The sequence below is a fragment of the Mauremys mutica genome, chromosome 17, assembly GCF_020497125.1.
Source record: "Mauremys mutica isolate MM-2020 ecotype Southern chromosome 17, ASM2049712v1, whole genome shotgun sequence".
NCBI lineage: Eukaryota > Metazoa > Chordata > Testudines > Geoemydidae > Mauremys > Mauremys mutica.
In genome coordinates, this window is record NC_059088.1 from 15,061,449 (window position 1) to 15,086,353 (window position 24,905).

General features: G+C 49.6%; 2 protein-coding genes across 3 annotated transcripts; both read left to right on the plus strand.

Annotated features, from left to right (window-relative positions):
* The first annotated feature begins 279 nt into the window (after nucleotides 1-279).
* Nucleotides 280-10,397, plus strand: LOC123352014 (trypsin-3-like). Its single transcript, XM_044991700.1, has 6 exons — nucleotides 280-307; nucleotides 482-571; nucleotides 5,046-5,208; nucleotides 8,425-8,678; nucleotides 9,397-9,533; nucleotides 10,200-10,397. The coding sequence occupies exons 1-6, from the start codon at nucleotides 280-282 to the stop codon at nucleotides 10,395-10,397; spliced, it is 870 nt and encodes a 289-aa protein (XP_044847635.1).
* Nucleotides 10,398-14,744: 4,347 nt separating this feature from the next.
* Nucleotides 14,745-24,688, plus strand: LOC123351653 (trypsin-3-like). Of its 2 annotated transcripts, none has more exons than XM_044991150.1 (5): nucleotides 14,745-15,320; nucleotides 16,937-17,108; nucleotides 20,676-20,929; nucleotides 21,565-21,701; nucleotides 23,109-24,688. In XM_044991150.1, the coding sequence occupies exons 1-5, from the start codon at nucleotides 15,275-15,277 to the stop codon at nucleotides 23,274-23,276; spliced, it is 777 nt and encodes a 258-aa protein (XP_044847085.1). In that variant the 5' UTR covers nucleotides 14,745-15,274; the 3' UTR covers nucleotides 23,277-24,688. The 2 variants fall into 2 exon arrangements, with proteins under 2 accessions (XP_044847085.1, XP_044847086.1); XM_044991151.1 differs by having other exon boundaries at nucleotides 20,676-20,893.
* Nucleotides 24,689-24,905: the final 217 nt, after the last annotated feature.

The following is a 24,905-nucleotide window of genomic DNA, read 5'->3' on the forward strand; positions in this document are numbered from 1 at the left end:
ATTAAGCTGGTCATCAGGGTTTCTCCCTCTTCTGTTATTGAAGTGACATGTTAGAAGGGGAACGAGTGGCAGCGGGGTGGGCTCAGGCCAGCTCACGCAAATCTTTCTCATCTGGCTTTACTTTTAGTTTCTCTCCCCATCCTCGCCAACAGATCAGATCTTTTCATGGAACATTCCGCTGGGGGCATCTGGGACTGGGCAGAAGTGGAAGATGGAGCTGAGTTGGGGGACACTGGGCCCCCATTGCCAACAGACAATCACAGTGTGTTTCCCCTCCCCATGTCGGGCAGTGCTGTCATCTCCTGGGGTACAGGCAGGGCAGCTGAGGTGCAGAGAAACCGCTCGCACATGGGAGCCTGTGGAAGAACAGGAACTCAAGTGCGGCTTTCCTGAATCCGAAGCGTGCACCTTCCCCGCGAGGCATCCGTCCTCCTCAAGACGCCTGTGGCCAACAATTCCCTTTTGATCTCTTTCCCTGCAGTAAAGCCAGTGACTCCGCCAACCGTATCCATCGCCGCAACCACCATGGAGCTGCTGATCATCGTGATGCTGGTAGTCGGGGCAGCAGCAGGTAGGAAAAAGAGTCAAGCAAGAAGCCAAAGTTGGGTTGGGACAGGCCCTTCCAGGAATGTCTTAGAAACGTTGCTTAAGACAGGCTCCTGCTCATGAAGAGCGAAGATCCTGGAACTCCCATGATCAGTTCCACAAGTTGCAAAACGGAATTCAGGCCTCATCTCTGATTATTCTTTTTTGTTTGTAGAGCAGGCAGGGAACCATGATTTCACAATCTGTTTGCGTGCCGAATCAGGACAGAAGGAAAGGGTGGGTTGTGAAGCACTGGAATGGGTTCCCTAGGTAGGTGGTGGAATCTCCTTCCTTAGAGGCTTTTAAGGTCAGGCTTGACAAAGCCCTTGATGGAATGATTTAGTTGGGGATTGATCCTGCTTTGAGCAGGGGGTTGGATTAGATGACCTCCTGAGATCCCTTCCAACCCTGATATTCTATGATTCCATGAATTTTGAAATTTCCCACAAAATGAAATGCTTTTGGGGAAAAAATAAATCTGCTTCACTGAGATTTCAATGTCTTTGAGTTTAAAACATATATAAAATATATAACGTTTAGAGAGCATCATTTCTAATCCAATGTTAATTCTTTTAAGAAAAAAGAGAAACCAAAAAATTATTTTAAAAAAAACCAAATCAAAATAGCCCTTTCCGATAATGTCCAATGCTCTGGTCAGACTGCCTATCTCATGAAGCACCAGGCACCTTTTGGTGAGGAGATGTTAGTGCATCATGGGAGTCCCTGGCTGTGAGCATCATGGGAAATGTAGTTTAATTGTGGAGCCCAGCCCATAGAGGAGACTGCTTCATTTTGATCTTTTTTTAAAATGAATTTGTGTCACAATCAAAACATTCCTGAGGAAATTTTAAATTTTGACAAAATGTCATTTTCCAATGGGAAAATGTTCCATCTGAAAAAGTTTGATAGCTTTAATTATTTGTATTGCGGTAAAGCCTAGAAACACCAGTCACTGACATTGTTTTTGGTCTTGAAGCTTCTCTCACTGTGGCTATAGAAGATTCATGATCAAAAAAACCTATTTCAAAGCTGAGTCCCATCTCAAATCCCAGCACTCACTCTTCAGAATTATGATGCCACCACTGAATTCGCTTCAGGAAGTCAAATAATTGTGGGATGATGATGCTTTGTCCAAGATCTGAAATGAGATCCATCAAGACCAGTCTCCAGAAACCAGCTGCAAGGTTGACCTCCATGTCAACCTACTCAGATGGTGTGTCATCTCGTATGTGGGACATATGAGCAGATGCAACCGCAGAGGAAGAGATACTGGAGTCAATGATACATGCTGTACATCCTGGATGGGAAATGCATTTCATGCCTAAACACTGTGCTGTAGAATCCTGCGGTGGTGGATAATGTTCTCTTCAAAGAGAAGTGTGTTAAGCTTCCATTTATCTTCAGGGGGAGAGAAACAGGATCTTAAAGTTTATTCATGAAGGACATATAGGCATGGGAAAATCCCATAGAAAGAAAATCTAAGGGAAGAAGGAGTTCAGGAGAGCTGGCAGTTTCTCAAGGAGACAATATTGAAGACACAGCTACAAATTATCTGGATGAGAAGGAATGATAGGAAGAATAGCAAGAGGCCGATAGGGCTCCATCAGGAGCAATTTAAGGACCTGAAAATCAAAAAGTGGAAATCTGGACAAATTGCTAAGAAGGAAAACGAAAGAATAGCCACAAGCATGAAGGGACAAAATCAGAAGATGTGAGGGTAGGTTTACACTTACCTTCCGGGTCGACGCAGTGAGTTTGACTTCTCGGAGTTTGAACTATCGCGTCTGATCTAGACGCGATAGTTCGAACTCCGGAAGCGCTGCGGTCGACTCCGGTACTCCACCACTGCAAACGGCGGTGGCGGAGTCGACGGGGGAGCCGCGGAGTTCGACCCCGCCGCGTCTGGACGGGTGAGTAGGTCGAACTAGGGTACTTCAAATTCAGCTACGCTATTCACGTAGCTGAATTTGCGTACCCTAGTTCCACCCCCTTTCTTAGTGTAGACCAGGCCTAAGGCACAAAATGAGTTAGCAAGGGATATAAAAAGCAATAAGAAGAGGTTCTTTAAATGCATTGGGAGCAGGAGAAAGACCAAGGAAAGTGGAGACCCTCTACTTGGCAGGGAAAGAAAGCTAATAACAGATGACATCAAGAAGGATGAGCTGTTTAATGCCTATTTTGCTTCAGTCTTCAATAAAAAGGTTAATGGTGTCCAGATAGTCAACACAATTAATATTAACAACCAGGGGGAAGGAACTCAAGCTGAAACAAGAAAAGAACGGGTTAAAGAATATTTAGCTAAATTAGATGTATTCAAGTCAGCAGGGCCTGATGAAATTCGTCCTGGGGTCCTTAAGGAATGAGCTGAAGCAATCTCAGAACTATTAGCAATGATCTTTGAGAACTTCTGGAAGACAGGTGAGGTCCCAGGAGACTGGAGAAGGGCAAACATAATTCCTCTTTTTAAAAAGAGGAACAAAGAGGACCCGGGGAATTACAGACCAGGCAGCCTAACTTCAATGGTCTAGATGAAATTACTAGAAGGTGGGTGCACAACTGGTTGAAAGACCGTACTCAAAGAGTAGTTATCAATGGTTCACTGTCAAACTGGGTGGGTGTATCTAGCCATGTCCCACAGGGCTCAGTCCTGGGTCTGGTACTATTCAATATTTTCATTAATGACTTGGATAATGGAGTGGAGAGTACGCTGATAAAATGTGTGGCTGACACCACGCTGGGTGGGGCTGCAAGCACTTTGGGGGACAGGATTCGATTTCAAAATGACCTCAACAAATTAGAGAATTGGTTTAAACTCATCAAGATGAAATTCTGTAAAGACAAATGCAAAGTACTTCACTTCAGAAGGAACAATCAAATGCACAACTACAAAATGGGGAATAACTGGCTAGGTGGCAGCACTGCTGAAAAGGATCTGGGGGGAAAATGGATCCCAAATGGAATATGAGCCAACACTGTGATGCAGATCTGAACAAGGCTAATATCATTCTGGGGTGTATTAACAGAAGTGACATATGAAAGAAACAGGAGGTAATTGTCCTGCTCTACTCAGCACGGTGAGACCTCGGCTGCAGAATTGTGTCCAAGTGGAAAGAGTCCAGAGGAGACCAGCAAAAATGATCAGAGGTTTAGAAAACCTGCCTTGTGAGGAAAGGTTACAACAACTAGGCATGTTTAGTCTTGAGAAAAGACAGCTGACAGGGAACCTGGGAACAGTCTTCACACATGTTCAAGGCTGTGATAAAGAGGCTGGTAATCAATTGTTCCCCATGTCCACTGAAGATAGGATAAGAAACAAGGGGTTAATCTGCAGCAAGGCAGATTTAGGGTAGCTATTAGGGAAAACTTTCTAACTCTCCGGATAGTTAAACTCTGGCATCGGCCTCCAAGGCAGCTTGTGGACGTCCCGTCATTGAAGGTTTTTAAGACCAGGTTGGACAAACATCTGTCAGGGAGGGTCTAGATTTTTTGGGGGTCCTGCCTCAGCACGGGGGGCTGGACTTGATGACCTCCTGAGGCCCCTTCCAGCCCCATATATCTATGATGCTATGATTTTGTCAAAAGCAAAAAGTTCTTCTGATCAACCTGAAACGGATTTCCCTCCACACACCCCAAATTTGTTTCATGGGAAATTTGCATGGGGGAGGGGGATTGTTTCCGCTCTGTAACAGAACATGGAGAAAAAAATGATATTGTGGGATTTCCTGCAACATAGAAAACCTGCGTCCTTCCTGGTTCCAGCCCTGATCCCTGTTAGAAGAGATGAACGTAAGATCATAGGGCTGGAAGGGGCCTCCTGGGGCATCATGTTCAGTCCTTGCTACCATGGGCAACTCAGTCATAGAAACGTATCGAGCTCCGTCTTCAAACTAATGAGGTTTTTTGCCCACCGGCTCCTGTTCCACAACCTCTCTCCTCCGATGGTTAGTAACTTTCTTCTAAGTCTCAGCCTAGATTTATCCACAGCCACTTTATCCTCATTTGTTCTTGTGCCAACGCTGGTCTCTAGCTCTTCTCACTCCCCGGAATTTCCCCCATACCCCCCCCACCACCACTCTGCATTTAGGGAGAACAATCAGAGCGCCTCTCAGCCTTCCTTTTAGGCTAAACCAGCCGAGCTCTTTCTGTCTCCCCTTGTAAAATTTGCCCTTCATTCCCCTGATCACCCTAGCCCTCTTCTCTACATGAGTTCCAGTTGGAACACCTCTTTCTGGAACACGGGTGACAGGAACTGGAGGTTTTCCCAGTGGCATTAATGCCTCCCTGTCCCTACTGGAAATACCTCACCTGGTACAACCTCGGATCGCCTTCTGCTTTTGCGTGGCCATGTGGGAGCAGCAGCTCATGGTCATCCTGCCACCGGCCAATCTGCACAGACATACCTGATGCTTGGCCCTCCCCCTGCCCTGCTTCCAGCTGATGTTTGCCACTCTCCATTGCAGCCTCAGACACAGAGGGAGACCGGATCATTGGGGGGAGAAACTGCCGCATTGGCTCCCGGCCCTACCAGGTGGCTCTCCTGAGGAACGGCCGCATCTACTGTGGCGGGAGCCTGATAGCCCCGAAGTGGGTGCTAACTGCTGCGCACTGCGGCAGACGGATCAGGTAAGTCACTGCGGGGGTGGAGGGAGAGAGGGAGATGCATGGGAGTAACCCACGTCCCCAGTCCTTATCTTCTCCCTTGGTGTCCCCCATCTATGCCCAGGTCTCCCTCTGCACCCTCTAAATCCCAGCGCCATCCTCCTCCATTTTTTCCAGCCCTCAAATCATTTTTGTGGTTCTCCTCTGCACCCTCTGTGGTTTTCCAGCATCCTTGTTCAGATGTGCCTCGGCACGCCAGTATTGGTCTCCCCAGAGGCGTGTGCAGAGGGAAACTCGCCTCCGGGCTCGCCAGCATCAGCCCCTTTAGCATCCCATGGGCGGTTCATGTGCAGGTGCTCTAGGAGTTGATGGAATGGAGCAGAGCTCCGGGAAATATTTTCCCTTGACTCCAGCCTAATGCTGTTGATTCTCAACTCGGTGTGTTTGTGTGTGTGTGGGGGGGGGGTCTGCTGCCTCCTGCTGGTTTTAGGGCATCAGTGGGGCCCCACTGCTGAAGCCCTGAGTCCTGGCACCTCCTGTAGGGCTGAAATCCCAAGTCCCCCTGCTCAGCAGCTGAAGCCCAGAGCCAGCATGGAGGAGGGATGTGGGGAGCTCTGGGAAATACTCGATGAGAATTTAAGCCCTGAAACGAACACCTGACATTCTGCAGAAGGGGAGTGCCGGGAAAATTGGAACCAATTCAGGCGGCCTTTTTAGAGCTCTGTAATTACTGCAGGGCCTGCAGATAGATCTGTCCTTCCCCGCCCCCCGCTTTTCTCCTAACTCTCTTTGTCTATTAGGACGAAGCTGGTATCTTTGTTCTATTTGGGAAAACTAATTAAAATATATAAATAATACGTTAAAAATCACAATGTCTCATGTTGACATTTTTCAAAAGTTTCAATTTTTCCATTCAAGGCTTTTTCTTTCCAAGTGCCCTGTTAGTTGATTTTCAGAAACGTTTCGCGATGACTGAACTGCACTTTTCTCCCCCAACTTTTTGATTTAGTGGAAATTTTGAAACTCTTTGACCCAGGTTTACTCTTTGCAATTCTCAGTGCTCCGCATGTTGGTTTAACTTGGCATGAGCGAGCCGCAGTAACCTGGGACAAGGCAAAAGTAAAAATAAACATGTTAAGTGGGTCCCAAAAGTAAGGTGGGCAGATAGCACATGTGGAAAAACTGGGACAGTTTATTTCATTGAGTGGGGTATGGTGGCATATGTAAGACTAAACCCCTAATATTGGGACAATCCCGATATTGGGATGTCAGGGCCTCCTACCCAAAAGCCAAGGACAAGGAATTCATGAATTTTGGTGAAAACTGCAGCTTTCATAACAAACTATCCCACAAATTTGGGGCAATTTCACCAGTATTCATCCAGTGTGTAAAACAAAGCGCAAGAAACAATAGTGTGAGCAACAATGGCTCAGAATGTGTGGAAGGTGGCTACGCAGACAGAGAGAAAATTAACAAAATATGCTGTGTACATGTGGCGTGAGAACAAAGCACGATATGTACAGCAATTGGGCTTGAAAATAACTGGACCAACCATAAAGTGCGTTATTTCATGTAAAATGGATGGTGTATGTGTCAGAATAGGGTTAAACTTGTATATAAAGTAACCAATACTTTGTGACATGTTCCATACCCACCCCTTACATGTGACTCTGACCAATTCTGTGCAGTCTAAGTGTATGCCAAGAAAAACACAAGAAAGGATGAGATTGGAGTCGAACTGAGTTCTTGAAGAATTAAGTTGACGAGGTCTCAGAGGCTACTCCAGGATCAAAAATCCATTATTGGCCTGTCAGGTTTCCCTGGGGTACAGATGTGGGGACCCATATGAAAGACCCCTTAAGCTTATATTCCACCAGCTTGGGTTAAAAACTTCCCCAAGGCACAAATTCCTTGCCCTGGGATGGTATTGCTGCACCATCAAGTGATTCAGGAAAAGGACCACTTGGAGTTCCTGTTTCTCCCAAAATATCCCCTCCAAGCCCCTTCACCCCCTTTCCTGGGGAGGCTTGAGAATAATATACCAAATAAATAGAACATAAGAACATGAGAATGGCCGTACCAGGTCAGACCAAAGGTCCATCTATCCCAGTATCTGTCTACCGACAGTGGCCAATGCCAGGTGCCCCAGAGGGAGTGAACCTAAGATCAAGATCAAGTGATCTTTCTCCTGCCATCCATCTCCATCCTCTGCCGAACAGAGGCTAGGGACACCATTCTTTACCCATCCTGGCTAATAGCCATTTATGGACTTAGCCACCATGAATTTATCCAGTTCCCTTTTAAACATTGTTATAGTCCTACCCTTCACAACCTCCTCAGGTAAGGAGTTCCACAAGTTGACTGTGCGCTGTGTGAAGAAGAACTTCCTTTTATTTGTTTTAAACTTGCTGCCTATTAATTTCATTTGGTGACCCCTAGTTCTTGTATTATGGGAATAAGTAAATAACTTTTCCTTATCCACTTTCTCAACATCACTCATGATTTTATATACCTCTATCATATCCCCCTTTAGTCTCCTCTTTTCCAAGCTGAAGAGTCCTAGCCTCTTTAATCTTTCCTCATATGGGACCCGTTCCAAACCCCTAATCATTTTAGTTGCCCTTAGGTAATCAAGGTGAGCACAGACCAGACCCTTTTTAGTGTCCTAAAACCCCAATCAAATTCTTAAAAACAGAGCTTTATTATAAAAAAAAAGTAAAAGAAGCACCTCTGTAAAATCAGGATAGAAGGTAATTTTACAGGCTAATAAGATTTAAAACACAAAGGATTCCCCTCTAGGCAAAACTTTAAAGTTACAACAACAATAACAAAAAACCCGGAATAAACCTCCCTCTTAGCACAGGGAAAATTCACAAGCTAAAACAAAAGATAATCTAATGCATTTCCTTGCTATTACTTACTATTTCTGTAATATTAGATGTACCATTTCAGTAGGAGCTGGATTACTTGCTTGGTCTCTCTCTTTGTCTCAGAGAGAACAACACAGAGCACAAAGCAAAAACCTTCCCCCCACAGATTTGAAAGTATCTTCTCCCCTTATTGGTCCTTTTGGTCAGGTGCCAACCGGTTATTTGAGCTTCTTAACTCTTTACAGGTAAAGGAGGATTTTATGCTTCCCTTAGCTGTACGTTCATGACATGGTCCAACTGTACTTGCTTGTCTGCGATGGCCTTTGAATAGCCCCCCATTGATCTCTTCCTTTGTCCTCTCTCCATGCAGCACCGTGCGGGTGCATCTAGGGGATTATAATCTACGGGTGAAGGAAGGTACAGAACAGATACGAAGAATCCGCAACTTCTTCATGCACCCCGGATATAACCTCAGTCCTCGTGACAATGACTTCATGCTTCTGGAGTTGGATAAGCCCGCTCGACTCAACAGCTACGTGAACACAATCAACCTGGCTACCCGTTGTCCCTCTCCTGGAACACGATGCAGTGTGTCGGGATGGGGCACCACCAAGTCCCCCCAAAGTATGGCGTGCTGAGTGTGGAGGGGATGGGTTGAGCTTGGGCTAAGCTTTGGCAGGGGGTGGAAGCTCTTTAAGGAGACCTCGTTAACGGGCTGACAAGGGTCTTTGGCTTTTCCTGGGGGAAATAATTTGTAATGAAAAACGCAGCTTTGACAACACCAAAGTGTTCCACAAATTAGGAGCATTTTCATTCATTTCAGAGAAAAATATTCTGAAAAAAGTGAAAACTTTGCATTTTGAAAACACTGGGACACAATGGCTTGATTTTTGTTCTATTTGAAATGTTTCCTTTTGAAATTTCCGTTTCTTTTTTTTCAAAACAAGTTTAAAATATTACAGACATGCTTCAAATCACAGTGAAATATAATAAGATCACATAAAATATTGGATCGAAATGAAACAATTTGTTTGACCTGAAATGAGGGCTTTTTTTCTGGCTTTTCTGTTCCTCAAAAATTTCCTTTTTTGGAATATGAATGTGGCCAGATCCCAGCTGGGGTCAATCTGCCGTAGCTCCATTGGAGTCAATGAGGCCAGATCCCAGCTGGGGTCAATCTGCCGTACCTCCATTGGAGTCAATGAGGCCAGATCCCAGCTGGAGTCAAACGACAGTAGCTCCATTGGAGTAAATGGAGCCAGTTGAGGGTCCTACACTAAGTTTTTTTTCTCTTGCACCTTGTTTCCTGCTCATGATCTCCTGTTTTTCTGACATTGCCCAGGGCAGTTCCCAGCCATCATGCAGTGTGCAGATCTCTATAGCGTCAGCCAGGCCAGGTGCCAGGCCAGTTACCAGGGCAGGATCACAGAGAACATGTTCTGCGCTGGCGTGGAACAGGGCGGCACAGGCACATGCCAGGTAAGGGGGCATCCCGGAGAGCGGGGTAGGTGCCGGGTGTCGGAGCTCACACAGCTCAATACTCTTTATCCCGTACGACCTGCAAACCCTTCTCAGCCTGCTACTGAGGGGCCGTTGTCACTCAGCCCCTGGCCCCAGCCAGCCTCCGTGCCCCGTGGAAGAGCAGCCAATCTGCCTTCTGGCCGCACTGAACCCTAAGGGCTGAGCTTCATCCAGCTTCTGGGCCTGACAAAGGTGCTGAAACAGTTTCTGTAGTGAGGGGCTGAGAGCCATTGAACAAAACTGTAAACCCTGTACATGATGGAAAGCACTTCAAGCCAGGGGGTGATGCCGCACCCTCAGCACCTCTAGTTCTAGCACCTCCAGGCCTGATCCCCAGCTCAGGTGTAGGAAGCTCAGACCACCTGAACCCATTTCTGCTCTTTAAACCTTTCGTGTGTGTGTGTGTGTGTGTGTGTGTGTGACGCCCCCTGCTGGAGGGGATGAGCCCTGTGTGTCTGTGTGTCCCTGATGCCCCCTGCTGGAGGTGATGAGCCCCGCTGTGTGTGTGTGTGTGTGTGTGTCGCTGATGCCCGCAGCTGGAGGGGATGAGCCCTGCTCTGTGTGTGTGCACACGTGGGGCATGGCTGTGTTTTGCTAATGGTTCTGTGTTGTCTCTCACTGCAGGGCGATTCAGGAGGCCCACTGGTCTGCAATGGGCAGCTGCAGGGTGTGGTCTCCTGGGGGAAGTCTGTCTGTGCCCTGCCTGGACAGCCCGGGGTCTATGCCAATGTCTGCAAAGCTGCTCAGTGGGTGAGGAGCACCATAAAGAGGAGGCTCGCCAGATCAGACAGAGATCACAGCGCGTCATGCCTGCCACAATAACCCACCAAACACAGGGCCCAGCCACGCCTCTCCTCATCTCACCGCAGCACCTGGGGGATGCTGAATGGGGTGGGAGGAGCTGGCCTGGGTGCGAATGGGATGGGGGAGCTGTAGTCCAAAGCAACCAATGGTTATGAGCCAGGCCTGACAAAATTCTGAGGTTGGGTTAAAAATGTGTGACTGGTTTAAAAGGCATGAAACAGTGTGAAGATAGTGAGATTGCTTTAAAAATCATGAGATCAGCTTGAAATTCAAAAGATTGCTTTAAAAAATCATGAGATTGGTTTAAAATGGAGAGATTGGCTTAACAGTCATGAATCAGCCTGAAATTCACAGGACTGCTTCAAAAATCGAGATGTTGACTTTAAAAATCATGAGATTTGGTTTAGAATGATGGGATCAGCTTGAAAACCACGAGAGTGCTTTGGAAACCATGAGATTGCATTCACAATCATGAAATCAGCCTGATGACTGTGAGATGGGTTTAAAAATCATGAGATTGGATTAAAAATTATGTGACGGGTTTTAAAATGCCATAAATAGCGCATAGATATTTGATTTGGTCTCTTGCATTGGGTTGGCATAAGTGGCTATAAGTGCTCTGATGTCACGAAGTCTGACATCTCATGGAGTTCAAGCTTCATTGTGCAGTACTACAGCAACATAGCTAGAGCAATGGAGCACCTGTAGTATAGACAAGCTCCGGGAGTTCATGCTGAGCTGATTATCCACCACAACCCCCAAATCTTTCCGAGAGTCACCGCTTCTCCAGGTAGAGTCCCCCCTCCTCTAAGTCTAGCGGACATGCTATGTTCCTGGATGCATGCATTTACATGTAGCCATTTACATCCCCACGGAGACTCGGTGACCCAAATCTCACATGATTTTATGACATGTCTTGAGGGTGGGTTTGTTTCTTAAAGCCTCAAGCTCCTGGAGTCATGTGATTCCATGAGAATCTAAGCTTTTGTCGAAAAAAGTCACTTTGTAGACTTGGGGTTTGGGGAAAGAAAGCTGGGAAACTGACCCTTAGACGCTCAAAAAAACTGTGAATAAACAAACCCTAGTGGTTTGGGGGGTTGGTTTTCTTTTTACAACTTCTGATTTTTATGCCAATCTCACAATTTTGGGTGAGCCAAGACTTGCAAATTTTGAACTCTTCTGGAAAGAAATACTAGAACCACTGACAAGGGGTGGGAAAAGCACAGGCTGACCTCAGAGAAGAAGCTGTGACAGAGGAGAGATTGACAAAGAGAGAGGCAGTTTGTGCTCATAAACCAGGGCTAAGACTCCCATTCCATGGGAAATTCAGATATTTTGGGGTGGGGGGAAGAATCCGTTGTGAACAGGTATACAAAGCTTAAATTATGTCTGGTGCAGCAAAAATGCCAAAAGAATTGTTTTGCTCATGTTCAAAAGTTATGTTTCTGTAATAAAATCATGTCATTCTTATAATCCTGCATGAAATGATAGCCAGTTACTACTGGTGTGGGTCTGCAGGTGGCCAGTAAAACCAATCTGGGATCCACAGATCTTATCACAGTGGGGCAGACGGCTCCCAGTGGAAGGGGCGGATCTGGATTATTGAGTTGGGCTGCACGTCGTTCTTTCCTCCTTTCCCGTTTCTCCATTTCCTGTTTTCTTCATTGGGTCTCGTAACACTGGGATCCTTCCCACGTCTTTCTCCATTTCACGCACTGGAGGGCTTGGGTTTCCCATAACTCCTCAACGGCAGAGCAGGCAGACAAAGAGACAATTTCTCTCAATGTCTGTGAAGGCGGATGAAGGCTGCAGCAGGATGGTGATCTCCAATCACCTCGGTTTCCCGGTGTTTGGATGAAGAGCCTCATCCTGCCAAGCACCATGTGGTGAAATGGCATCTCCACGCAGGGGCACTGGAACAGGCCTTCCCACTTTTTACTGGCCATAAGGGCGAACGAGAGGGGGCGGAGGTGGAGAGGTGCGCGCGGGGGGCAGGGTGTTGGGGAGAAGAGGCGCGAGGGCGGGGCCTCGGGGGGGAATGAGCAGCATGAGGGCTCGGGGGGAAGGGTGGTGTGGGGGCAGGGGCTCAGGGGAAAGGGCAGCATGAGGGTGGGGCCATGGTTCACGCACCAGTGGCCTCCCCGTTTTTTGGAGCTTCAATGGCCCCTGTCTCCACATTCAAAGAAATCATGCCCAGGTGTCTTCCATGCGCACATCAATGTCCAGATGCTGATTAAGGGTCTCCTGGGGCCCTGGGCCGGAACAAGTGAGGGGGCCCCGGGTCCAGGAAGTTGTCCCCACCCCACCTCTTCTGCCTATGGCCCCGCCCATGGCCCCACCCTCTTCTGCCCCTTTCCCATCTCCCCGCTCCCATTCTGCCCACAGCCCTGACCCATTACGCCCCCCTGTGACCCCGCCCCTTTCTGCCCCCAGCCCCGAGCATTACGCCCCTTCCCCCATGACCCTGCCCCTTTCTGCCCACAGCCCCGACCCAGTCCACCCATCCCCTCACAACCCCTTTCTGCCCTAACCCTAACCCATTCCGCCCCTCCCTGTGACCCCGCCCCTTTCTGCCCACAGCCCCGACCCATTCCACCACTTCCCCCACAACCCCACCCCTTTCTGCCCACGGACCCGACCATTACGCCCCTTCCCCCATGACCCCGCCCCTTTCTGCCCGCAGCCCCCACCCATTCCACCCCTCCCCGTCACCCCGCCCCTTTCTGCCCCCAGCCCAACCCATTTCACCCCTTCCCCCACGACCCCTCCACTTTCTGCCCACAGCCTCGACCCATTACACTCCTTCTCTCATTACGCCCCTTCCCCTATGACTCCGCCCCTTTCTGCCCACAGCCCAGATGCTCATTTCTGCCCCCACCCTGAGACCGAAGAAGCTTTGAAGCGAGAGCTCTTCCAGCCTCAGGCCCGCAGTGGTGGTCGCGGTTCTGGGGGCCCCAAATTGGCCCGGGCCCCTGGGCATGGGCCCCATTGGCCCGTGCACTAATCCGCCACTGTCCATGTCCAAGTCCTGTGGCGATCGGTGACGGGAGCGGGACAGCAATGACCAGAAGCTCCTAGTCACCGACCGGCACGCAGGCAGTGGCTGTCAGGGGGCCATTTTTGCATTGGGACAGAGGCAGGCCTGCAACTCGGCAGCCGCAACGCGACTGAGCGGCTGTTTTTAGGGACCGCTCCGCTCCCCTGCATAGGGTGCAGGGGGGAGGAGGGATGTTATGAGCAGGACGTAGGCTGTATGACCTAGTGCTCAAAGCAGGAGTTGGGAAATCAGGCCAGGCTATGAACCAGGAAATCAGAGTCTGAGGCAGGCCCGAGGGCAAACCCAGAGTCGAGCATCGGAAGTCAGGCTCCGGTTACCAGGAGATCAGAGGTAGGAGCCGAACCAGGGATCAACACGCAGAGTGAGGCCGGGTAAGGGTACCAGAAAGCAGATGAGGAAGAGGAAGGCACAGACTCCAAGCTGAGTGGAGGTTCAAGGAGTCGCTTTCGGCAATGGAGAAGGTGCCATTCCAAGGGCTAATTCCTGCCAGGATCCTCGGCAGAGGACAAAATCGGGAACAAAGCCTGGCTTGCTTCTGCAACTCCCCCAGATACAACCTACTGGCGCACGAGGGCGGAGGGAGTTGCCTGCATGCCGACATGCGGGGCAGCTCCCCAGATATGGCAATCATGTTGACTCACAGGGACAACCCATTTCCGCAACATATGAAGTGGCCCATCCCGGAGGATCCTTAGTTTTCTTCAAGACACAAAGACCGGAGCCTCGTCTACTCCCAAGGGTCCCCCGCCGGGAGCTACAGGTGAAGCAGGGCCAGTCCAGCCCCTGTTGTCGGGATGCCTGGGTGGGGGCAGCAGGGTGCTCGGGCAGAAAGGAGATAACTGTGGTTTGGGGAGCGACATAGGGTGCTCTTTTGGGGCATCTTGCAGTTGTTAGGATAATTATGATCTGCCAGGGCGCTCTGCTCTGTTATTGGAAGTAATTATGGGATCCGAGGGGGCATTGCTCCGTTTGGGGGCTGTGAATGGGCTAGAATGGGGGCTCTGCTCTGTTATTGGGGGGATTATGGAGTGGAATGGGGCACTCAATGAAGATGGATGGCTTGGTGGTTTGGCTGCTCAGCTGGTACTTGGAAGACACGGCTTCTAATCCCTGGTCTGGTGCTGCCTCCCTGCAGGACTTTGGCCCAATCTCTTTGCCTCTCTGTGCCTCAGTTTCCCCATATGTACAATCAGGATCATAGCCCTGCCCTGCTCACCAATGAGCTGTGGGGGTAAATACAGCAAAGATTGGGAGGTGCGCAGATACTACCATAATATAGCATATAATATGCCAGATACCACCTCAGATGTATTAATGTCTCTGTTATTAAGCTGGCTATGGGGGTTTCACCCTCCTGTGTTATTGTTAAAAGGGGACCGAGTGGCAGCGGGGTGGGCTCGGGCCAGCTCATGGAAATCTTTCTCATCTGGCTTGACTTTTAGTTTCTCTCCGCACACCCACCAACAGATCAGATCTTTTCATGGAACATGCCGCTGGGGGCATCTGGGACCGGGCTGAAGTGGAAGATGGAGCTGAGTTGGGGGAGACTGGGCCCCCACTGCCATCAGATGATCCCAGTGCGTTTCTCCTCCTCGTGTCAGGCAGTGCTGTCATCTCCTGCCACAGGCAGGGCAGCCGAGACCCAGAGAAACTGCTGCTTTTGGGAGTCTGTGGAAGAACAGGGACTCAAGCCTGGCTTTTCTGAATCCTAACCGTGCACCTTCCCCGCGAGGCATCCGTCCTCCTCAAGACGCCCGTGGCCAACAATTCCCTTTCGATCTCTTTCCCTGCAGAAAAGCCAGTGACTCCGCCGACAGTATCCATCGCCGCAACCGCCATGGAGCTGCTGATCATCGCGATGCTGGTAGTCGGAGCAGCGACAGGTAGGAAAAAGGGTGAAGAGAGACGCCAAGGTTGGGCTGGGTGAGAAGGTTCTGCAGTTTCACCGCAGGCCCTTCCAGGATGGTCTCAGAGATGTTGCTTAAGACAGGTTGCTGCTTATGAAAAACCAAGTTCCCAGCAGTCCTGTTATCACTTCCGTGTGTTGCGGAAGGTAATTAATATGTTCCGGCCTCATCTCTGATTATTCATTATTGTTTGTAGAGCAGGCAGGGAGCCATGATTTCACAATCTGTTTGCGTCCTGAATCAGGACAGAAGAAAAGAATTTTGAAATTTCCCACAAAACAAGATGTTTTGGGGGGGAAAGAATCTGTTTCACTGAGATTTCAATGTCTTTAAATTTAAAGCATATATAAAAATATATAACTTATACAGAGCATCATTTCTAATATAATGTTAATTCTTTTAAGAAAAATGTGGAAACAAAAATTATTGAAAAAATAAAAACAAATCAAAATGGCCCTTTCTGATAATGTTCAATGCTCTGGTCAGACTGCCTGTCCCATGAAGCCCCATGCACCACTTGGTGAGGAGAAGTTAATGCATCGTGGAAATTCCTGGCTGTGAGGCATCATGGGAGATGTAGTTTGATTGTGCAGCCCGGCCCATAGAGGAGACTGCTTCGTTTTAAACTTTTTAAAAAAGAATATGAATCACAATCAACACATTCCTGTGGAAATGTTCAATTTTGACAAAATGGCATTTTCCGATGGGAAAGCATTCCATCCGGAAAAGTTTGACGGTTTTAATAATTTGTATTGCAGAAAAGCCTAGAAATGCCAATCACTGACCAACCCTGCTCTTCTGAGCATGTGTAAATTGTGATTTCCAGAGGTTTATAATTTGACCAAGTCTAGGCGAATTTTCATGTAAACAGCAAAAGGCACCTCCCTGACTTCAGGGCTATTCCCTTGCAAAATTTCAAGTCCCTGCTGCCAAGGCGTTAGAGCACTGCAAAAAGTGGTTGGAAAATCATTTGAACATTAATAAATGAAGGGCCCTCCTGGGTCATCATGACCAGTCTCTGCTACCATGGGCAGCTCAGTCGTAGAAACATATCGAGCTCCATCTTCAAACTCATGAGGGTTTTTGCCTCCCGCTCCTGTTCCACAACTTACTTCCTTCGATGGTTCGTAACCATCTTCTCTAATCTCAGCCTAGATTTATCCATGGTGCTTATCCCCATTTGTTCTTAGGCCAACGTTGGTCTCCATCTCCTACAGATCTTCTCCCTCCCTGGTGTTTTCCCCCCACTGTATTTAGAGAGAACAATCACATGTTGTCTTGGCCTTCCTTTTAGGTTAAACCAGCCGAGCTCTTTCCATCTCCCCTTGTAAAATTGGCCCTTTGTTCCCCGGATCATCTGAGCGCCCATGGGTGACCGGAGTTGGAGGTTTTCCCAGTAACATTAATGCCTCCCTATCCCTACTGGAAATACGCCTCCTGGTACAACCTCGGATCGCCTTCTGCTTTTGCACGGCCACCTGCAAGCGATGGCTCATGGTCATCCTGCCACCGGCCAATCCATACGGACGTGACCGATGTTCGCTCCGCCTACTACCCCACTTGTGCCTGACGTTTGCCACTCTCCATTGCAGCCTCAGACACAGAGGTAAACCGGATCATTGGGGGGAGCTTCTGCCTCTTCGGCTCACGGCCCTACCAGGTGGCTCTCCTGAGGAACGGCCGCATCTACTGTGGTGGGAGCCTGATAGCCCCGAAGTGGGTGCTAACTGCTGCGCACTGCGGCAGATGGGTCAGACGGATCAGGTAAGTCGGTGCAGGGGTGGAGGGAGAGAGGGAGATACATGGGAATAACCCACGTCCCCAGTCCTTATCTTCTCCCTTGGTGTCCCCCATCCATGCCCAGGTCTCCCTCTGCACCCCACAATCTCCTCCATTTTTTCCCATCCTTCAAATCATTTTTGTGGCTCTTCTCCACACCCTCTGAGGTTTTCCAACGTCCTTCTTCAAATGTGCCCTCCCCCCCCGGACATAGCCCTCCCTAGGGCCATTTACAGAGAAAACCTCACCCCCATGCTCACCAGTGTTACCCCTTGTAGCATCCCACTGGCAGCTCATGTGCAGGTGTTCTAGGAGCTGATGGAATGGAGCGGAACTCTGGGAAATATTTCCCCTTGACTCCAGCCTGATGCTGTTGGTGCTCAACCGGGGGGTGTCTGTGGCCCCCCGCTGGATTCAGGGTGTCCACTGGGCCCCGCAGCTGAAGCCTAGAACACCTGAGACCTGCGTTCTGGTGGCTCCCATGGGGCTGAAGCCACAAGCCCTGTTGCTCCCTGCAAGTAGCCCCACCCCACAGCTGAAGCCTGGAGCCCCGAATGGAGGTGGGCCATGGGGGACTCTGGGAAATACTCCATGAGAATTTAAGGTGAGTGCCAGAAAAACTGAAAGCAATTCAGGCTGCCTCTTTAGAGCTTGTAGCGGGGTGGCTACCCGCTCCTGCCCTTTGGGGCTTTAAAACAGCCCTGGGAAGGGGCTTTTGGCTGGGCTGATTGGGGAAGTGGCTGCAGCTGGGGCCACGCCCCAAACAGAGCAACAGGGCCTTATAAGAAGGCAGGGAAGCCAGAAGCCAGACAGTCTCTCTCTGCCCTCAGAGAGAGAAGGGGCTGGCTGCAGGGAGCTAGACTGGATACCTGAGTGAAGCAGGGTTGGGGAAAGGCTGAGGAGCTGGGGAGCTCCAGCCTAGAAAGCCCCAGGCTGCGGCCCAGCAGTGGGCCAACAGGTACTGGGGTTTGCAGAGGGCAGCCCAGGGGTAGGCTAAGGCAGCAGGTCCAAACCCCTTTGCCTGTAATGAGTAGGCTGATACTGCAGTCTGCCCCAGAGTGTGGGGCTAGATAATGACTGGCAGTAGCCACTACTGAGGCAAAGTGGGGATAGTAGGGTGGGGGAGACCCAGTCAAAGGGGCACCGGGGTCCTGGGAGGGACACGGGGCCAATAGTAAACAGGTGGATCACCGGCCTGCAGAGGGTGCTCCGGGCTGGAACAGAGCTAATTCCCAGAGTCACCAGCAGGAGGCGCCGCAGGGGTGAGTCGAACCCGTCACAGAGCTCCGTAATTACTGCAGGGCCTGCAGATAGATCTGTCCTTCCCCGCCCCCCGCTTTTCTCCTAACTCTCTTTGTGTGTTAGGACAAAGCTGGTATCTTTGTTGTATTTGGAAAAACTAATTAAAACATAAACAATACATTAAAAATCGCAATGTCTTGTGTCAGCATTTTATAAATGTTTTCATTTTTCCATTCGGAAGAACTTTTTCTTTCAACGTGCCCTGTTAGTTGATTTTCAGAAACGTTTCGCAATGACTGAACTGAACTTTTCTCTCCCAACTTTTCGATTCGGTGGAAATTTCAAAGCTCTTTGGCCCAGGTTTAGTCTTTGCAATTCTCAAGGCTTCCGCACGTTGGTTTAACTTGGCATGAGCGAGCCTCAGTAACCCAGGATAAGGCAAAAGTAAAAATAACCAAAAGTAGGGTGAGCAGATAGCAAGTGTGAAAAACTGGGACACTTATTTTCATTGAAAGGGGTATAGTGGCATACGTAAGACAAAACCCCTAATATTATTGGGACGTCTGGTCAACCTACGCAAAAGCCGAGGACAAAGACAGCTATATAAAACCAGGTGAAAGAAATAATAGTGTCAGCAACAGTGGCTAAGAATGTGTGGAAGGTGACTATGCAGACATGGAGAAAATCAACAAAATATGCTGTGTACATGTGGCATGAGAACACAGCATGATATGTACAGGAATTGGGCCTGAAAATAATCCTCCAATTGGAGGATTGGGCTAAAAGAAATCTGACGAGGTTCAACAAGGACAAGTGCAGAGTCCTGCACTTAGGACGGAAGAATCCCATGCACTGCTACAGGCTGGGGACCGACTGGCTAAGCAGCAGTTCTGCAGAAAAGGACCTGGGGATTACAGTGGACGAGAAGCTGGATATGAGTCAGCAGTGTGCCCTTGTTGCCAAGAAAGCCAATGGCATATTGGGCTGTATTAGTAGGAGCATTGCCAGCAGACCAAGGGAAGTGATTATTCCCCTCTATTTGGCACTGGTGAGGTCACACTGGTGTGTCCAGTTTTGGTCCCTCCACTACAGAAGGGATGTGGACAAATTGGAGAGAGTCCAGCGGAGGGCAACAGAAATGATCAAGGGCTGGGGCACATGACTTACGAGGAGTGGCTGAGGGAACTGGGGTTATTTAGTCTGTAGAAGAGAAGAGTGTGTGTGTGTGAGGGGGGGGAATGATAGCAGCCTTCAATTCCAAAGAGAATGGAGCTCGGCTGTTCTCAGTGGTTGCAGATGACAGAACAAGGAGTAATGGTCTCAAGTTGCAGTGGGGAAGGTCTAGGTTGGATATTAGGAAACACTATTTCACTAGGAGGACGGTGAGGCACCGGAGGGAGGTAGTGGAATCTCCATCCTTAGAGGTTTTTAAGGCCTGGTTTGACAAAGCCTTGGCTGGGATGATTTAGTTGGGAATTGGTCCTGCTTTGAGCAGGGGGATGGACTAGATGATCTCCTGAGGTCTCTTCCAACCCGAATACTCTATGATTCTGTGATAAGTGCATGATGTCCTGTAAAATGGAGGATGCATATGCAACGCCGCCAGACCCCAGTTGCCAGCGGGCAGGATCAAACCGGCACCTCTAGAGCTTAGTGCATGAGCCGCTACAGCATGAGCTAAAACCCAACGGGCTGTTAGCGTCTGTAAGTGGTCTCGGTGCTACTAGATGGGAGAGAACACCCAGGGCCGGCTCCAGGCACCAGTGCAGCAAGCAGGTGCTTGGGGCGGCCAATAGAAAGGGGCGGCACGTCTGGCTCTTCGGCAGCAATTTGGCGGCGGGTCCCTCAGTCCCTCTCGGAGGGAAGGACCTGCTGCCGAATTGCCGCTGAACAATGAAGCGGCGGCAGCAGAGTGCCGATCACAGCTTTTTTTTTTTTTTCCCGCCGCTTGGGGCAGCAACAACCCTGGAGCCGGCCCTGAGAACACCACACCCAGAAGGTGTGTGGGTTACACATACATTAGAATAGGGTTAAACTTGTATGTAAAGTAACCAATACTTGTATTCTTTGGATCTGTGGTATGCCGCGTACCCACTCCTTATATGTGACTCTGACCAGCTCTGTGGAGTCTAAAAAAATGAGATCAGATGAGATTGGAGTCAACTGAATTCCTGAGGAGCCAAGTTGATGAGATCTTGGAGGCTACCCTAGCATCGAAAAATCCATTATTGGCCCAATTCTAGTTGCTTGCTCGCTATGACCTTTGAATAGATGCCCTTTGATCTCTTCCTCTGTCATCTCTCCATGCAGCTCTCTGCGGGTGCATCTGGGAGATTATAATCTACCGGCAAAGGAAGACACAGAACAGATACGAAGAATCCACAACTTCTTCATGCACCCAGGGTATAACCTCCGCCCTCGTGACAACGACTTCATGCTTCTGGAGTTGGATGAGCCCGCTCAACTCAACAACTACGTGAACACAATCAACATGACTACCCATTGTCCCTCTCCTGGAACACGATGCGGTGTGTCGGGATGGGGCACCATCAAGTCCCCCCAAAGTATAGTGTGCTGGGGTGTAGAGGCGAGGGGTTGAGGTTGGGCTCAGCTTGGGGAGGTGGTGGAAGATCTTCAAGGAGATCTTGTTAATAGGCTCACAAGGGTCTTTCCCTGGGATTTTCATCTGAAATGATTTTTAGTGGACAATTCAGCTTTGACAACACCAAAGTGTCCCACAAATTCGAGGCGTTTTCATTCATTTCAGAAAAAAAATATTCCAAAAAAGTGAAAACTTTGCATTTTGAAAACACTGGGACACAATGGCTTGATTTTTGTTCTATTTGAAACGTTTTATTTTGAAATTTCCTTTCCTTTCGTATTCAAAACATTACAGACGTGCTTCGAATCACAATGAAATATTATAATATGACATAAATACTGGATCTAAATGAAACCATTTGTTTTTTTGGCTTTTCCGTTCATCAAAAATTTCCTTTTCAGGAAAATGAATGTGGCCAGATCAGCCGCAGCTCCTTTGGAGCCAGTGGGGCCAGATCCCAGTTGGGGTCAGTGCCATACCTCCATTGGAGTCAGTGGCTCTGTGCCAGTTTACACCAGTTGAGGGGCTTACACCAAGTTTTCTTCTCTTGCACCTTGTTCCCTGCTCATGATCTCTTGTTCTTCTGTCATTGCCCAGGGCGGTTCCCAGCCACCATGCAGTGTGCAGATGTCTATACCGTCAGCCAGGCCAGGTGCCAGGAAAGGTACCGGGGCAGGATCACGGAGAACATGTTCTGCGCTGGTGTGGAACAGGGCGGCACAGGCACATGCCAGGTAAGGGGGCATCCCGGAGAGCGGGGTAGGTGCCGGGTGTCGGAGCTCACACAGCTCAATACTCTTTATCCCCTACGACCTGCAAACCCTTCTCAGCCTGCTACTGAGGGGCCATCGTCACTCAGCCCCTGGCCCCAGCCAGCCTTCATGCCCCATGGAAGAGCAGCTGATCTGCCCTCCGGCCACACCAAGCCCTAAGGGCTGGGCTTAGTCCAGCTCATGGGCCCCTGATTCCCAGCACAGGTGTAGCAAGCTGGGGCCATCTGAACCCATTTTTGCTCCTTAAATCCTTCCTGTCCGTGTGTCCCTGCCGCCACCTGCTGGAGGGGATGGGCCCTGCTCTGGATATGTGTGTGTGTGTGTGTGTCTCTTCTGCCACCTGCTGGAGGGATGGGCCCTGCTCTGGATGTGTGCGTGTGTGTGCGTGTGTGTGTGTGCGTGTGTGTGTCCCTGCTGCCCCCTCCTGGAGGGGATGGGCCCTGCTCTGGATGTGTGCGTGTGTGTGTGTGTGTCCCTGCTGCCCCCTCCTGGAGGGGATGGGCCCTGCTCTGTGTGTGTGTGTGTGTGTGTGTGTGCGTATGTGTGTCCCTGCTGCCCCCTGCTGGAGGGATGGGCCCTGCTGTGGAGGTGTGTGTGTGTGTGTCTCTGCCGCCACCTGCTGGAAGGGATGGGTCCTGCTCTGGATATGTGTGTGTGTGTGTGTGTGTGTGTGTCCCTGCTGCCCCCTGCTGGAGGGATGGGCCCTGCTGTGGAGGTGTGTGTGTGTGTCTCTGCCGCCACCTGCTGGAAGGGATGGGCCCTGCTCTGGATATGTGTGTGTGTGTGTGTGTGTGTGTCCCTGCTGCCCCCTGCTGGAGGGATGGGCCCTGCTGTGGAGGTATGTGTGTGTGTGTGTGTGTGTGTGTGTGTGTCCCTTCCGCCACCTGCTGGAGGGGATGGGCCGTGCTCTGGATATGTGTGTGTGCGTGTGTGTCCCTGCTGCCCCCTGTTGGAGGGGATGGACCCTGCTCTGGATGTGTGTGTGTGTGTGTGTGTGTGTGTCTTTCCCTGTTGCCCCCTATTGAAGGGGATTGGCCCTGCTCTGGATGTGTGTGTGTGTGTGTGTGTGTGTGTGTGTGTGTGTGTGTCCCTGCTGTCCCGTGCTGGAGGGATGGGCCCTGCTGTGGAGGGGTGTGTGTGTGTCCCTGCCGCCACCTGCTGGAGGGGATGGGCCCTGCTCTGCATGTGTGCGTGTGTCTGTGTGTGTCTGTGTGTGTGTCCCTGCTGCCCCCTCCTGGAGGGGATGGGCCCTGCTCTGGGTGTGTCTCTGCCGCCCCCTGCTGGAGGGGATGAGCCCTGCTCTGTGTGTTTGCACACATGGGGCATGGCTGTGTTTTGCTGATGGCGCTGTGTTGTCTCTCACTGCAGGGCGATTCAGGAGGTCCACTGGTCTGCAATGGGCAGCTGCAGGGCGTGGTCTCCTGGGGTAAGTCTGTCTGTGCCCTGCCTGGACAGCCCGGGGTCTATGCCAAAGTCTGCAAAGCTGTCCAGTGGGTGAGGAGCACCATAGGGAGGAAATGCGCCAGATCGGACTGAGAGCTCACAGCGCGTCACGCCTGCCACAATAACCCACCAACACACGCCCCAGCCACACCTCTCCTCATCTCACCGCGGTACCTGGGGGGTGCTGAATGGGGTGGGGAGAGCTGGCCCAGGTGGAACTGGAATGGGGGAGCTGCAGTGGGTCAGCCCAAAGCAGCTAACAGTTACTAGCCAGGCCTGACAAAATTCTGAGGCTGGGTTAAAAATGTGTGACTGGTTTATAAAAAGGATGAATCAGCCTGAAGATTGGGAGATTGCTTTAAAAAATCACGAGATTGGTTAAAAATGGGGAGTTTTGCTTAAAAATCATGAATCAGTCTGAAATTCACAAGACTGGTTCAAAAATCAAGAGGTTGACTTTAAAAATCGTGAGATTTGGTTTAGAATCATGGGATTAGCTGGAAAGCCATGAGACTGCTGTAAAAATCGTGAGATCAGCCTGATGATTGTGAGATGGTTTTAAAAATCATGAGGTTGGATTCAAAATTATGAGACTGGTTTTAAAATGCCATAAATAGCGCACAGGTCTTTGATCTGGTCTCTTGCATTAGTATGGGTGGCGTAAGCGGCTGTGACTGCTCTGAAGTCATGAACTCTGACGTCTCATGGAGTTCAAGCTTTGTTATACGGAGCTACAGCAACATAGCAGCAGCGCCTGTAGCATAGACAAGCCCCAGGAGTTCATGTTCAGCAGATTATCCACCACAGCCCCGAAATCTTTCTGAGCGTCACTGCTTCTATGGAGAGAGTCCACTATATTCTAAGTCTGGTGGACGTTCTTTGTTCCTAGATGGATGCATTTACACGTACTGTAGCCATTAACATTCCCACAACACTCAGGGTAAAACTGTGGGACTTGGTAGTGGTGAGACTCAGTGACTCAAATCTCACATGCTTTTATGACACATCTCATGAGGGTGGGTGTGTTTCTTAAAGCCTCGAGCTCCGGGAGTCATGTGATTCCATAAGAATCTGAGCTTTTGTCAGAAAAAGTCACTTTCTAAACCTAGGCTTTGGGGAAAGAAAGCTGGGAAACTGACCCTTAGAGGCTCACAAAAACTGAATACTCAAACACTAGTGGTTTGGGGTTTTTTGTTTTGTTTTGTAGTTTACATCATCTGATTTTTACACCAATCTCACAATTTTGGGTGAGCCAAGACTTGCAAATTTTGAACTCTTCTGGAAAGAAATACTAGGACCACTGACAAGGGGTGGGAAAAGCACAGGCTGACCTCAGAGAAGAAGCTATGACAGAGGAGAGATTGACAAAGAGAGACTCAGTTCGTGCTCATAAACCAGGGCTGAGACTCCCATTCCATGGGAAATTCAGACATTTCAAGTGGTGGGAAGAATCCGTTGTGCACGGGAATGCAAAGCTGAAATTTCTTAACACCCGATGTGGCAAAAATGCCCCCAAAAATGTTTTGCTCATGTTGAAAAGTTACATTTCTATACTAAAAACATGTCATTTCTATGATCCTGCATGAAATGATAGCCAGTTACTGCTGGTGGATCCTCAGGTGGCTAATAAGAACACAAGAATGGCCATACTGGGTCAGACCAAAGGTTCATCGAGCCCAGTATCCTGTCTTCCAACAGTGGCCAATGCCAGGTGCCACAGAG